This window comes from Anolis sagrei, chromosome 11 (genome assembly GCF_037176765.1).
Source record: "Anolis sagrei isolate rAnoSag1 chromosome 11, rAnoSag1.mat, whole genome shotgun sequence".
NCBI lineage: Eukaryota > Metazoa > Chordata > Lepidosauria > Squamata > Dactyloidae > Anolis > Anolis sagrei.
In genome coordinates, this window is record NC_090031.1 from 23869058 (window position 1) to 23883221 (window position 14164).

The following is a 14164-nucleotide window of genomic DNA, read 5'->3' on the forward strand; positions in this document are numbered from 1 at the left end:
TCTTCCAATGAGATTTGCAGGATTTTTTGGAGGCAGCGCTGATGGAATCGTTCCAGGAGTTGCATGTGACGTCTGTAGACAGTCCACATCACGCAGGCATATAGCAGGATTGGGAAGACCACAGCTTTTTAAACAAGCACTTTGGTCTGCCTACGGATGCCACAGTCCTCAAACACTCCCTGCTTCATTCGGAAAAATGCTGCACTCGCAGAGCTCAGGCGGTATTGTATTTCGGTGTCAATGTTGACTTTTGTGGAGAGGTGGCTGCCAAGGGAGCGGAAATGGTCAACATTTTCTAGTGTTACACCATGAGGCTGTATTTCTGGCATTGGAGAGGGATTGGCTGGTGACTGCTGGAAGAGCACTTTGGTTTTCTCGATATTCAATGACAGGCCGAGCTTCTCATATGCTTCTGCGAAGGTGTTTAGAGTGGCTTTTAGATCTTCTGAATGTGTACAGACGAGGTTGTCGTCAGCATACTGGAGTTCTATAACAGATGTTGTAGGTCTTCTTCTGAATGCACCCAGATGACGTTGTCATCAGCATACTGGAGTTCTGTTAACAGATGTTGTGGTGACCTTGGTTTTGGCTTTCAGTCTGCTGAGGTTTAATAGCTTTCATCTGTCCAGTAGATGATTTCCTCTCCGGTGGGAAGCTTCCCATCAACAAGATGAAGTATCATAGCAATGAAGATGGAAAATAAGGTTGGGGCAATAGCACATCCCTGTTTGACATCTGATTCCACTTTGAATGAGTCACTTTGGGGGCCACTGCTGTCCAAAACTGTTGCCAAGTTAGGGGGATAATCCAGATAGATTGGAGCTAATATTTCATGATTGGATCCCGCTCCCTCTGTTTTAGTTTCTCTAGGCATAGCCTTCCCCCTCGGCTACCTCTCCAGGCAGTCTTTGCTCTGGGACTTTCGACCCGATTGTCTTCCTACTTACGAGATGGCTTCTTCGCGGTTTTCTCCCCATGAGAAACAGTGGCCAAACTGAGAGTCGGCAAACTCGTGAAGGCCCCCAGCAGCCGCAACGCTGAAATAGCCCCAAACGTTCTTATTGCTGCGAAAGTTGAGCTCTTGGACTGTGCCAGAGCTGGGTTTAAATCCCTGCAGGGACAGAAAAAGAACACGTTTGTGCATCATCAGAGGTGGGGTTTAATTGCGGGTCATCCCCACCAGAGTCTCCAAAGAAATGTTAACGCCTGCATTTAATATCCCAGCGTCCACATGATCTCTGATCCTTCCAAAAAGCTCCGTCTCTAAAGACATCTGTAAGCCTTCAAGATGCCCCAAAAAGCAGTCATTGGGAGCTTACCTCATCTGGATTCTCGCTGGTGATGCGGGCTGCAATGACATGGCCCCGGGGACAAGGCACGTGGGCGGAATTGTCAAAGTCAATCGGGGCATCCCCCCAGGGGGAGACCCCATACATCACACGGATATCTTTAATCCTGTGGAGGGGGATTCCCATGGCAATCTAAAAAGAGGAGAGAAAAACCATATCATATTCCATTGTCACGATCTCCTTTCTGACAGCCCAAAAATGACCTAACCATTTGGATGGTTTGGATATCAGCCAGTTTTCTAAGATCTACAGAGACACCTCAGCAAGCAAGAGTCCAAAAGTGGCAGGCTCAAACCCAGAACCTCAATCAATGGCTGATACCAAATGAGAGACTCCTTCCTGGGCACACAGAAAACTGGGCGACTTGGAAGGGCGCTGAACAGACTGCGCTCTGGCACCACGAGATGCAGAGCCAACCTTAAGAAATGGGGCCACAAAGTGGAATCCACAACATGCGAGTGCGGAGAAGAGCAAACCACTGACCACCTACTAGACTGCAACCTGAGCCCTGCCACATGCACAATGGAGGTCCGCCTTATAACAACACTAGAGGCACTCCAAGTGGCCAACTACTGGTGAAAGGACATTTAATAGAATACCAAGTCTGCAAACTTTGTGTGTGTATTTTAAAATACAATACAACTGTTTGGTTCGCTCCTGACAGTAGGCTGTTAGGAATTGTGGGAGTTGAAGTCCAAAACACCTGGAGGGCCAAAGTTTGCCCATGCCTGATCTAGGGCATCCTAACAAGATATCAACACACACCTCTATATTTCAAAAGAGCCACCACGGCCTAATCCTTTCAGCCCCATATTGACACAACTGCAAATCTCTCTCTTATCTTCCCCTGCATCTTATCCCAGGTGATAGAGCGACCCATGATTCAACTTCTTGCTCCACCGGGATTTCCTCCTTCTTGCCCCCACCCTCTCGGAGACTGCGGCACAACCGGTTCTACCTGCCAACACGCTTTGTTGAAGAGCCCACTGACCTGGAGCTGAGCGGAAGGCAAATTGACGTCGGCCACCATCTCCGTGCAAGGGTGCTCCACCTGGAGACGAGGGTTGAGCTCCAGGAAGTAGAAGCTGCCGTCCTGGCTGTAGAGGTACTCCACCGTGCCAGCGCTCACGTAGCCCACCATCTTGGCCAGCTTCACCGCACACTGCAAAAGAGAAAGGGACGAAAATCAAGAACAGCAAACAGTTCGCTATGGTCTGAATTCAAGATGGCATTATTCCATGGCCTGGATGGCTCGGGACCTTGAGACTTTAGACCTTCTTCTCACATTTGGGGCTGCAATCTCTGTGTCCCATCAACAGCAGGACAGAATGGGAGGCTGGATCTTCGCTGCCATATAAAATCCAGATTATCAACTTTGAACTGAATTATATGGCAGTGTAGACTCATATAATCCAGTTCAAAGTGGATCGTGTGGATTATCTGATTAGATAATCTGGATTCCATGGCAGTGTATACTCATATAATTCAGTTCAAAGTAGGTAATGTCAATCATCTGATTTGATAATCTGGATTATCTGGCAGTCTAGACTCATATAATATGGTTCAAAGTAGATCATGTGGATTACCTGATTTGATAATCTGGATTATATGGCAGCGTAGGCTCATATAATCCAGTTCAAAGTAGATAATGTGGATCATATGATTTGATAATCTGGATTATCTGGCAGTGTAGAATCATATAATATGGTTCAAAGTAGATCATGAGGATTATCTGATTAGATAATCTTGATTATCTGGCAGTGTAGACTCATATAATCTGGTTCAAAGTATATCATGTGGATATCAGAGTTGGATAATCTTGATTATATGGAAGGGTAGACTCATATAATCCAGTTCAAAGTAGATCATGTGGATTATCTGAACCGAGGATCTTAAGAGATGCAAAATGAGTGTCCTTTCCATTGCATGATTGGGCACTGCCTGCCTTTGATTTGCTATCCTATAAGCCAAAACTCCTTGTTGGCAGTAGGACAAGTTTTCACGGCAGCTTTGTTACTTCATCAAGAAGCTGTTGGAAGATGCATGACCTGCCAAAGCCAGGAAGCCGGGAAACACAGCATCCCCACCCACCTGCTCCATTTCTTCAAAGACCACCAAAGTGGCAATGGATGCCGGCGCCTCCTCAATGATCTTCTGGTGCCGGCGCTGCACCGAACAGTCGCGGCCAAAGAGGGAGATGGCGTTGCCGTATTGGTCGGCCAGGATCTGGACTTCCAGGTGGCGGGATTGTTTGGCCAGGCGCATCACAAAGATGGGGGAACCGGGTACTTCTGCTTGCACCTGCAAGAATCCAAGTATGGAAGTCTCAAAGTATGGCTCCTCATGAAGAATGGGGGAGAGACAACAGGGAGAGAGAGGAAATCGACACTTCTGAAGGTAAATCCACTCCTGGAAGAGTTATTATTCTTCCAGGAGAGGGGCCGTGGTGGCGCAAGGACAACAGGCTCGTCGGCTTGGAAATGGAACAAGAGGTGTGAGAGAAATAAACTGGCAGTTGGAATTTTGTCTCGTACCCTAATATACGAAACATTAGGGTACATTATTCTTGCAGGAGAGGGGCCATGGAGGAGCAAGGACAACAGGCTCATCGGTTTGGAAATGGAACAAGAGGCGTGAGGTAAATAAACTGGCAGTTGGAATTTTGTTTCGTACCCTAATGTATGTTGTTTATTCATATAGTCGCTTCCGCCTCTTGGTGCCCTCCTGGACTATCCCATGCCAGAGCTCCCTGTCAGCAGTGGCCACTCCCTGTCGGCCAGGGCGATGCTTCCGGTTTCCAGGAAGCATGAAAACGTCACTTCCCATGCACCTACATCACTGCCAAGGGATTCCTGGCTTGTCCCCTCCCCACCTCCCTGGGGCAGCGCAAGAGCCGTTCTACTGCTCTGTGCAACTCAAATCTGTGGCAGCATCTACACTGGAGAAACAATGCACTTTGATAACGGATATACAGTATTCCCTCACTACTTGCATATTTTGAATTCTTATTTTTTGAAAAACCCGAAACACCGAGTCCACGAAAAGCGAACCGCAAAGTAGCGAGGGAACAGTGTATACCCATTATCAAAGTAGAAAATATTTTCCTACACCAAGGAAAATGTGCTGAACCCTACAGAGTCTGAGCTCTGACTTCAACCCATAAATGGAACTTGGAAAAGAGACAGACCTGTCGGAAGAGATTGGGGAAGTCGTCGGCATTGTTCACCTTCCGGATTCCTTTTCCTCCCCCTCCTTCGGAGGCTTTGATCATGACGGGATAACCAATTTCCTCAGCTGCCTGAACAACAGAAATAGCAAAAAAAAGCTGCCAAACGTAGACCTGAGCAAGTATGCTGCACAATTTGTATATGTAGAAGGATTTAAAAGATGTAATTGTTGTCGTTGCGTGACTTCAGGCCATTTCTTGGCCAATTCTGATCTCGTAGCCTTATAATAATAATAATAATAATAATAATAATAATAATTTATTCATATACCACTCCATCTCCACGAGGGGACTCAGAGCGGTTCCCAGGTAACATCACAAAACAACATAACCATAAGATTAACAAAACAAAATATGAGCATAACAATTGTTGCCATAACACACATATATTAAAAGTAATCCTGCCCGTTCAAGGCAATTTAAAAATCTAAAAGGTCGGGCCAAGATTTGTGCAAGGCCAAAAATTCTAGGGGGCCCAGAAATGAAGTGCAATGCTATGGCAGGCAACAATAATATTAGGTACGGGTCTGTGGCTTCCTCTGAGGCCGAGAGTGTGTGACTTGCCCAATATTACCCAATGGGTTTCCATGGCTGAGCAGGGGGTTCTAATTTGGAGTGTTGTCAATGTTGATGGACAATGTTGTGCGGACAGCAATGCCTACCCGCAGCCCATCATCCACGTCCTTCATGCAGCCCTTTTCGTACAACTCCTGGGGAACGTTCAGGAGGCGCTTCTGAAAGTCGTTCTCTTGCCAATTGACCCGGAGACCTGGAACCCAGAGCAAAGAGTTGCATTGCTACAAAACTGCAGACAGGTTTTTCACTTTTTGCGGGCGGTCCTGGAACATAACGCCCGCAATAAGTGAGGGAAGACTGTATTTTCATTCACTGGACCAAATTTGGCACAAATACCCCATACACCCACATATGGGGGGCGGATTGTTTTTGTCATTTCGGAGTTGTAGTTGCTGGGATTTATAGTTCACCTACAATCAAAGCGCATTCTGAATTCCACCAATGATGGAATTGAACTAAACTAGGCACACACAACTCCCATGACCAACAGAAAATACTGAAAGGCTTTGGTGGGCATTGACCTTGAGTTTTGGAGTTGTAGTTCATCAACATCCAGAGATCAGTATGGACTCAAACAATGATGGATCTGGGCCAAACTTGGCACGAATACTCAATATATACACCCAAATGACAACACTGGTGGAGTTTGGGAAAAATAGACTTTGACATTTGGGAGTTGCAGTTGCTGGGATTTATAGTTCACCTACAATCAAAGTGCATTCTAGACTCCACCAACGATAGAATTGAACCAAACTTGGCACACAGGACTCCCATGACCAACAGAAAATACTGGAAGGGTTTGGTGGGCATTGACCTTGAGTTTTGGAATTATAGTTCATCGACATCCAGAGAGCATTATGGACTCAAATAATGATGGATCTGAACCAAACTTGGCATGAATACTCAATTCCTTGAAAAGTCTGACTTTCCACACCAACCTGGTTATTAGTGGTAGCAGCCTGACTTAGCCACGGTGGTCCACGCTACTGTTACATCCCAAATAGACTACTGCAATGCACTCTACATGGGGCTCCTTTGAAGACTGTCCCAAAAGCTTCAACTAGTCCAACGGTCGGCAGCCAAGTTGCTCACCGGAGCGACGTACAGGGAACATACAATTCCTTTGTTACGCCAACTCCACTGCCTGCGGATCAGCTTCCAAGCACAATTCAAAGTACTGGTTTCAACCTTTAAAGCCCTAATCGGTTCTGGCCCAGACTACCTGTCCGAACATACCTCCTTGTCATGAACCATCACGAAGTTTAAGATCTTCAAGAGAGGCCCTGCTCTCAATCCCTCCATTATTGCAAACGCGGTTGGTTGGGATGAGAGACAGGGCCTTCTCAGAAGTGGCCCCCTGTCTGTGGAAACAATGATGGATCTGGGCCAAACTTGACACGAATACTCAATATGTCCAAATGTGAACACTGGTGGAGTTTGGGGAAAATAGACCTTGACATTTGGGAGTTGTAGTTGCTGGGATTTATAGTTGACCTACAATCATTCTGAACTCCACCAATGATGGAATTGAACCAAACTTGGCACACAGAACTCCCATGACCAACAGAAAATACTGGAAGGGTTTGGTGGACATTGACCTTGAGTTTTGGAATTGTAGTTCACCGACATCCAAAGAGCACTATGGACTCAAACAGTGATGGATCTGGGCCAAATTTGACACAAATATTCAATATACCCAAATGTGAACACTGATGGAGTTTGGGGAAAATAGACCTTGACATTTGGGAGTTGTAGTTGTTGGGATTTATAGTTGACCTACAATCATTCTGAACTCCACCAATGATGGAATTGAACCAAACTTGGCACACAGAACTCCCATGACCAACAGAAAATACTGTGTTTTCTGGTGGTCTTTGGTGACCCCTCTGACACCTACTCGTGACCCCCAACTCTTAGGTTGAGAAACGCTGTTTTAAAGCTATTGTTGAGTTATTGTTTCAAGCTGTCGCGAGCACTTCAGATATAGGGCAAGAGATAAACATTTAAATCAGGAGGGCAAACATTCCCGTCCTCTGAGTAAATACGATGAACAAGTTTTCATCCCATTTCAAGGGCCTCAATGAACTCTTGCGAAAGGAACTGAAAGTACACTTAGCCAGGGGAAAGTGGGTGGCCATTTTTAATTTTTTTGCAACATACTCTCCACCCATTTTGACTCACCATAATAATCCATTGTAAAAACCCAGATTTGCCTATAGGTCTGGGTCAACACTCAGATCTGAATTTCAACTTGAATATTTAAATGTTGCCACCTACATGATAGAAGTGAGAATTCAACTCTTGCCTGCTGAGAGGCATCGAAGTACTAATTCAAGGTAGAATCAGCATGGTCAATGGTAAAGGATTAGGGGAGCCATAAAGGTAAAGGTTTCCCCTTGACATTAAGTTGAATCCAACTTTGTGGGGTGGTGCTCATCTCCATTTCTAAGCCGATGAGCCGGGGTTGTCCATAGACACCTCCAAGGTCATGTGGCCAGCATGATTGCATGGAGCGCCATTAGCTTCCTGCAGAATCGGTACCTACTGATCTACTCACACTTGCATGTTTTCGAACTGCTAGGTTGGCAGGAGCTGGGGGTCGCAGTGGGAGCTCACCCTGTCTGTTGATTCGAACCTCCAACCTTCTAGTCAGCAAGTTCTACGGCTTAGCAGTTTAACCCAGTGAGCCACTATGGCCCCTTTAGGGGAGCTGTACGCCAGTCTAAATAGCCCGAAAGTATTGCTAAGCAGGTTCAGTCCTGGTTAGTACTTGGATAGGAGACAGACAACAAATGCTAAGCGTTGTGGGCTTTATTTCCCTCTAGGGGGCTGTACGCTAGTCTAAATAGCTTGAAAGTATTGCTAAGCAGGTTCAGTCCTGGTTAGTACTTGGATGGGAGACAGGCAACAAATGCTAAGGTTGCTAAGCAGGTTCAGTCCTGGTTAGTACTTGGATGGGAGACAGACAACAAATACTAAGCGCTGTGGGCATTTTTCCCCTTTAGGGGAGCTGTCCGCCTGTCTAAATAGTATTGCTAAACAGGTTCAGTCCTGGTTAGGACTTGGATGGGAGACAGGCAACAAATGCTAAGGTTGCTAAGCAGGTTCAGTCCTGGTTAGTACTTGGATGGGAGACAGACAACAAATACTAAGCGCTGTGGGCATTTTTTCCCCTTTAGGGGAGCTGTTCGCCTGTCTAAATAGTATTGCTAAGCAGGTTTAGTCCTGGTTAGGACTTGGATGGGAGACAGGCAACAAATGCTAAGGTTGCTAAACAGGTTCAGTCCTGGTTAGTACTTGGATGGGAGACAGACAACAAATACTAAGCGCTGTGGGCATTTTTTCACCTTTAGGGGAGCTGTTCGCCTGTCTAATAGTATTGCTAAGCAGGTTCAGTCCTGGTTAGGACTTGGATGGGAGACAGGCAACAAATGCTAAGATTGCTAAGCAGGTTCAGTCCTGGTTAGGACTTGGATGGGAGACAGACAACAAATACTAAGCACTGTGGGCTTTATTTCCCTTTAGGGGAGCTGTACGCCAGTCTAAATAGCCTGAAAGTATTGCTAAGCAGGTTCAGTCCTGGTTAGTACTTAGATGGGGGACAGACAACAAATGCTAAGCACTGTGGTCTTTATTTCCAAGGAAGGAGCTGGCAAAACCACCTCTCAGCATGACACCGATTTTTTGAAAAGGGGTTTTGTCTGAGGGCTTGTTAACTGAGTCATCCCTGTATCAAAGTCTGTCAAACTAAGAATACAGTCTTTGCTCGCTACTTCGCAGCTCGCTTTTCGCGGACTTGCTGTTTTGGAGGTTTTTCCTCCCAGTTTATGAATGGTTGCCGTTGCCCAGAGCGGTGTTCTACTCCCACCTCCTGGCAACGATGAAGTGTGGAAGGGGGGTTTACCCTCCCCTTCGGGAGAGAGGCCACCAATCAAGAGAGATTGCAAAGCAAAACAAAAAAAGTGCGCAATGCCTTTAAATCTCTCCTCGGTTCTGCCTCACCCTCGGAACCTACTTCGCGGATTTTCACTTTTTGCGGGTGGTCCTGGAACGTAACAGCCGCGATAAGTGAGGGAACATTTTATTTGCCTAGATTACAATACTCAGTGGTAAAAGGGAGGTGCCCTGCCATCATGGTATTAAAGGCCTTACCGCTGCCGCTCCAAGGAAGTGTAGGGATGCCCGCAGTCTGCGCCACAATCGAGGAAGCGATTTTATCTCCCAAGGCCCACATGGCTTGGCTGGGTGGACCTGAACAAGTAGAGGAGAAAAGAGGTCCAAAACTGAGACTCAAGGAAGACGAAGGTAAGGATTCAGCAAGGGAAGCATAGGGTGTTGAACGGTGGCTTTTCTGCACCAAAACAAACAACATGGAGATGTTCCCCGCCTTTTGTATACTACACAGAAGGGATACACAGCATTCCAAATGCTTTTGGACTATGTCTCCCATTATCTGTGTCTAATAACCACTGAAGCTAGGGCTGATGGCAAGTGGAGTCCAACAGCACCTGCCCTGCTGCGTTTTGACCTCCCACAACGCACACACTCAATGCAATTGTTGGTTTCCTCACCCATGAAGGCAATTCCATTTTTGTGGAGCAGTTCTGGTAGTTTGGGATTTTCAGAGGCATGGCCCCAGCCGGCCCAGACAGCCTGGAGAGGGAGGAAGACGAAGTTACATTTCATTTTACAGTGGTCCCTCGCTACTTTGCGGTTCGCTTTTCGCGGATTCGCGGTTTTTCATGCTGACTGGTTCTCCCAGTTTGATAATATAATAATAAAACTTTATTTATACCCCGCTACCATCTCCCCAAGGGACTCGGAGCGGCTTACATGAGGCCAAGCCCCAAAATACATCAAAACAACAACCAATAACAAAACAACAACAATAACCAAAATAAACAGTACAATCAATATAAATCGCAAGTAGACAATAACACACAAGAATTTAAAAACCTATGACTGGGCCCGATGTAATAGTTAAAAACTTTAAAAATAGATGCTGGACATGTCTCTATTGGCAGGATTGAAGTGGTAGGATCCTTAGGGGCAAGTGACCATGTGCTCCTGCAATTTGAGGTACAAAGGAAGGCCGAAACTAAGACAAGTCAAACCCGCATTTTGGACTTTAGGAGAGCTGATTTCCGAAAAATGAAGGAAAACGCTGAGCAGCATTCCGTGGACACAGATACTAAAAGACAAAGGAGTTATGGATGGATGGGAATTTCTCAAGAGTGAAATACTCAAGGTGCAATTGCAAACCGTGCCAACAAAGAGAAAAAATAGGACAAGTGCAAAGAAGCCAGAATGGATGTCCAAAGAACTTCTAACTGTGCTAAGACACAAAAGAGACATGCACAAGAAGTGGAAAAAGGGAGAAATCACCAAAGAAGAATTCAAACAAATAGCCAACACCTGTAGGGAAAAGGTCCGCAAGGCTAAAGCACAAAACGAGCTCAGACTTGCCAGGGACATTAAAAACAATAAAAAGGGCTTCTTTTCGTATGTCAGTAGAAAAAGGAAAAACAAGGAGGCGATAGGACCTCTTCGAGGAGAAGATGGGGCAATGCTGACAGGGGATAGGGAAAAGGCAGAACTACTTAATGCCTTCTTTGCTTCGGTCTTCTCACAAAAAGAAAGTCATCTTGGCATGTTTAGCCTGAAGAAGAGAAGGCTGAGAGGAGATATGATAGCCATGTATAAATATGTGAGAGGAAGCCACAGAGAGGAGGGACAAGCTTGTTTTCTGCTTCCTTGCAGACTAGGATGCGGAACAATGGCTTCAAACTACAAGAGAGGAGATTCCATCTGAACATTAGGAAGAACTTCCTGACTGTGAGAGCCATTCGGCAGTGGAACTCTCTGCCCCGGAGTGTGGTGGAGGCTCCTTCTTTGGAAGCTTTTAAGCAGAGGCTGGATGGCCATCTGTCAGGGGTGATTTGAATGCAATATTCCTGCTTCTTGGCAGGGGGTTGGACTGGATGGCCCATGAGGTCTCTTCCAACTCTTTGATTCTATGATTCTATGATTCTATGATTCTAAGGTAAGAACAGCCCAACGGGTAATTAAAGTGCTTCCCAGAGTATTTGCCGGAGATTGTTTCCTTTATTCAGGGAAGGCACATTGGAACAGACACGTTTTCAGGCTCCTCCTAAAAACTGCCAATGTGGGGGCTTGTCTGATATACTTAGGAAGTGAGTTCCAGAGTCGGGGGGCCACCACAGAGAAGGCCCTCTCCCTCGTCCCCACCAATCACGCTGCGAGGGAGTTGGGAGCAAGAGCAGGGCCTCCCCAGATGAACGAAGAGATCGTGTGGGTTCGTACACAGAAATGCGGTCACGCAGGTAGGCGGGTCCCAAACCGTTCAGGGCTTTGTAGGTCAAAACCTACACCTTGAATTGGGATCGGAAAATGAACGGCAGCCAATGGAGCTCCTTAAACGGGGGGTTGACCACTCCCTGTAAGTCGCTCCAGTAAGTAGACTAGCTCCTGGACCAATTGAATTTTCCGAGCCATCTTCAAGGGCAGCCCCACGTAGAGTGCATTACAGTAATGCAGCAAAAACATCCCATCTATTGGCATTAACATTTCTACACCCAGTATACTGCAATATTTGATTCTTCTTGTTTTCTAAATGCCAGGTTTGCTCCCTTCCTCACCTGGACAGGGATCCGTTTTGCAATGTCCAGAATCAGTTCCACATTTGCATAGTTGTTATTATTCGGGCCGCCAGGTACCGGGACATAATGGTCAGCCATTTTAATGTATTCTGTGAAGACAGAAAATAATAATAACAACAACAATAATATACACATAGCGTCCCTACTTTGCAGATTAGCATCCCTACATCGCGGATTTTCACTTTTCGCGGGTGGTCCTGGAACATAACACCCGCGATAAGTGAGGGAACACTGTAAACATATCTCTACGAATAAAAACCTTCAGGTGGTGAAGGTAAAGGTTTTCTCCTGACATTAAGTCTAGTTGAGTCTAACTCTGGGGGTTGGTGCTCATCTCCATTTCTAAGCCAAAGAGCCAGCATTGTCCCTAGACACCTCCAAGGTCATGTGGCCAGCATGACTGCATGGCGTGCCATAAAGGATGGCTAAAGGTAAAGGTAAAGGTTTTCCCCTGACATTAAGTCCAGTCGAGTTCGAGTCTGGGGGTTGGTGCTCCTCTGTATTTCTAAATTGAATAGCCGGTGTTGTCCCTAGACACCTCCAAGGTCATGTGGCCAGCATGACTGCATGGCACGCCATAAAGGATGGCTAGGGGTAAAGGTAAAGGTTTTCCCCTGACATTCAGTCCAGTCGTGTCCAACTCTGGGGGTTGATGCTCATCTGTATTTCTAAGTTGAAGAGTCGGTGTTGTCCCTAGACACCTCCAAGGTCATGTGGCCAGCATGACTGCATGGCACGGCAAAAAGCATGGCTGAGGGTAAAGGTAAAGGTTTTCCCCAACATTAAGTCCAGTCGAGTCCGACTCTGGGCGTTGGTGCTCATCTCTATTTCTAAGTTGAAGAGCCGGCGTTGTCCCTAGACACCTCCAAGGTCATGTAGCCAGCATGCATGAAGCGCCCTTACCTTCCCGCTGGAGCAGTACCTATTGATCTACTCACATTTGTATGTTTTTGAACTGCTAGGTTGGCAGAAGCTGGGGCTAACAGCAGGAGCTCACCCCGCTCCCTGGATTTGAACCGGTGACCTTTTGATCACAAGTTCAGCAGCTCAGCGGTTTAACCCACTGTGCCACCAGGGGCTTCAAGGGGAGGACAAACTAAAGCTTAAATGCCACTGAAGAGTAGAAATCCACTGGTTCTGCTGTAAAAAGGATGCCAAAAAAGCACCTTGACATTCCCAAAGACTTGACCTTTGTTGCCTCCAACAATGTCACCCTGAAAGAGGAGGACTCACCTGCATTGGCTTTTAAATCTTCAGGTGTCACCATGACCACAAACCGGATGGCTCGCTCGTTCCGAAACATCTCGTAAGACCACCGCCGGATGGAGCGCATACATTTCACTGCTGCGATGCCATTGTTGGCAATGAGAACCTAGGTGAGGCCAAACAAGGTGGGTCAAGCCATCTTGCAACCATCTTTCTTGCTCACGCAAATGGGTAGATGGGATCTCTCCATAGCTAGGATATTTGAATACTGGTGGGGTTGGAGGGTTGATTTTGTCATATGGGAGTTGTAGTTGCTGGGATTTATAGTTCACCTACAATCAAAGAGCATTCTGAACTTCACCAACAATGAGAAATGGGATCAAACAAGGATTGATCTGGGCCAAACTTAATATACCCAAATGTGAACACTGGTAGAGTTAAGGGAGAATAGACCTTGACATTTGGGTGTTGTGGTTGCTGGGATTTATAGTTCACCTACAGTCAAAGAGCATTCTGAACTTCACCAGCAGTAGAATTGAACCAAACTTGGCACACAGAACTCCCATGACTAACAAAAAATACTGGGTTTGGTGGGCATTGACCTTGAGTTTGGGAGTTGTAGTTCACCTACATTCAGAGAGCACTGTGGGCTCAAACAATGATGGATCTGGACCAAAATTGGCGCAAATCCTCCTTATGCCTAAATGTGAACACAGATGGAATAAGGGGGAAATAGACTTTTGACATTTGGGAGTTGTATTTGATGGGAGTTATAGTTCACCTACATTCAAAGAGCATTCTGAATTCCACCAGCAGTAGAATTGAACCAAACTTGGCACACAGAACTCCTATGATGGACAGAAAATACTGGAAGGGTTTGTGGGCATTGGCCTTGGGTTTGGGAGTTGTAGTTCAGATATAGGCAGAGACAGCTATGGACTCAAACAATGATGGATCAGGACCAAACTTGGCATGAATACTCAATATTCCCAAATGTGAACACTGGTGGAGCTTGGGGAAAACAGACCTTGGCATTTGGGAGTTGCAGTTGCTGGGATGTATAGTTCACCTACTATCAAGGACCATTCTGAACCTCATCAATGATAGAATTGGGTCAAACTTCCCAC

The 14164-nt window shown here is 46.2% G+C and overlaps 1 protein-coding gene across 7 annotated transcripts in view; it reads right to left on the reverse strand.

Annotated features, from left to right (window-relative positions):
• Positions 1–14164, reverse strand: part of ACACA (acetyl-CoA carboxylase alpha) — a 219633-nt gene that overhangs the window by 162645 nt on the left and 42824 nt on the right. For all 7 annotated transcript variants that reach the window (XM_067472024.1, XM_067472023.1, XM_067472021.1 and 4 more), the window contains 10 exons: positions 13065–13203; positions 11811–11920; positions 9723–9804; positions 9304–9402; positions 5238–5344; positions 4537–4647; positions 3441–3650; positions 2341–2511; positions 1320–1481; positions 948–1111 (listed from right to left, as the gene is read on the reverse strand). In XM_067472024.1, the coding sequence (XP_067328125.1) occupies positions 948–1111; positions 1320–1481; positions 2341–2511; positions 3441–3650; positions 4537–4647; positions 5238–5344; positions 9304–9402; positions 9723–9804; positions 11811–11920; positions 13065–13203 (1355 nt within the window). The remainder of the gene's footprint in view (positions 1–947; positions 1112–1319; positions 1482–2340; positions 2512–3440; positions 3651–4536; positions 4648–5237; positions 5345–9303; positions 9403–9722; positions 9805–11810; positions 11921–13064; positions 13204–14164) is intronic.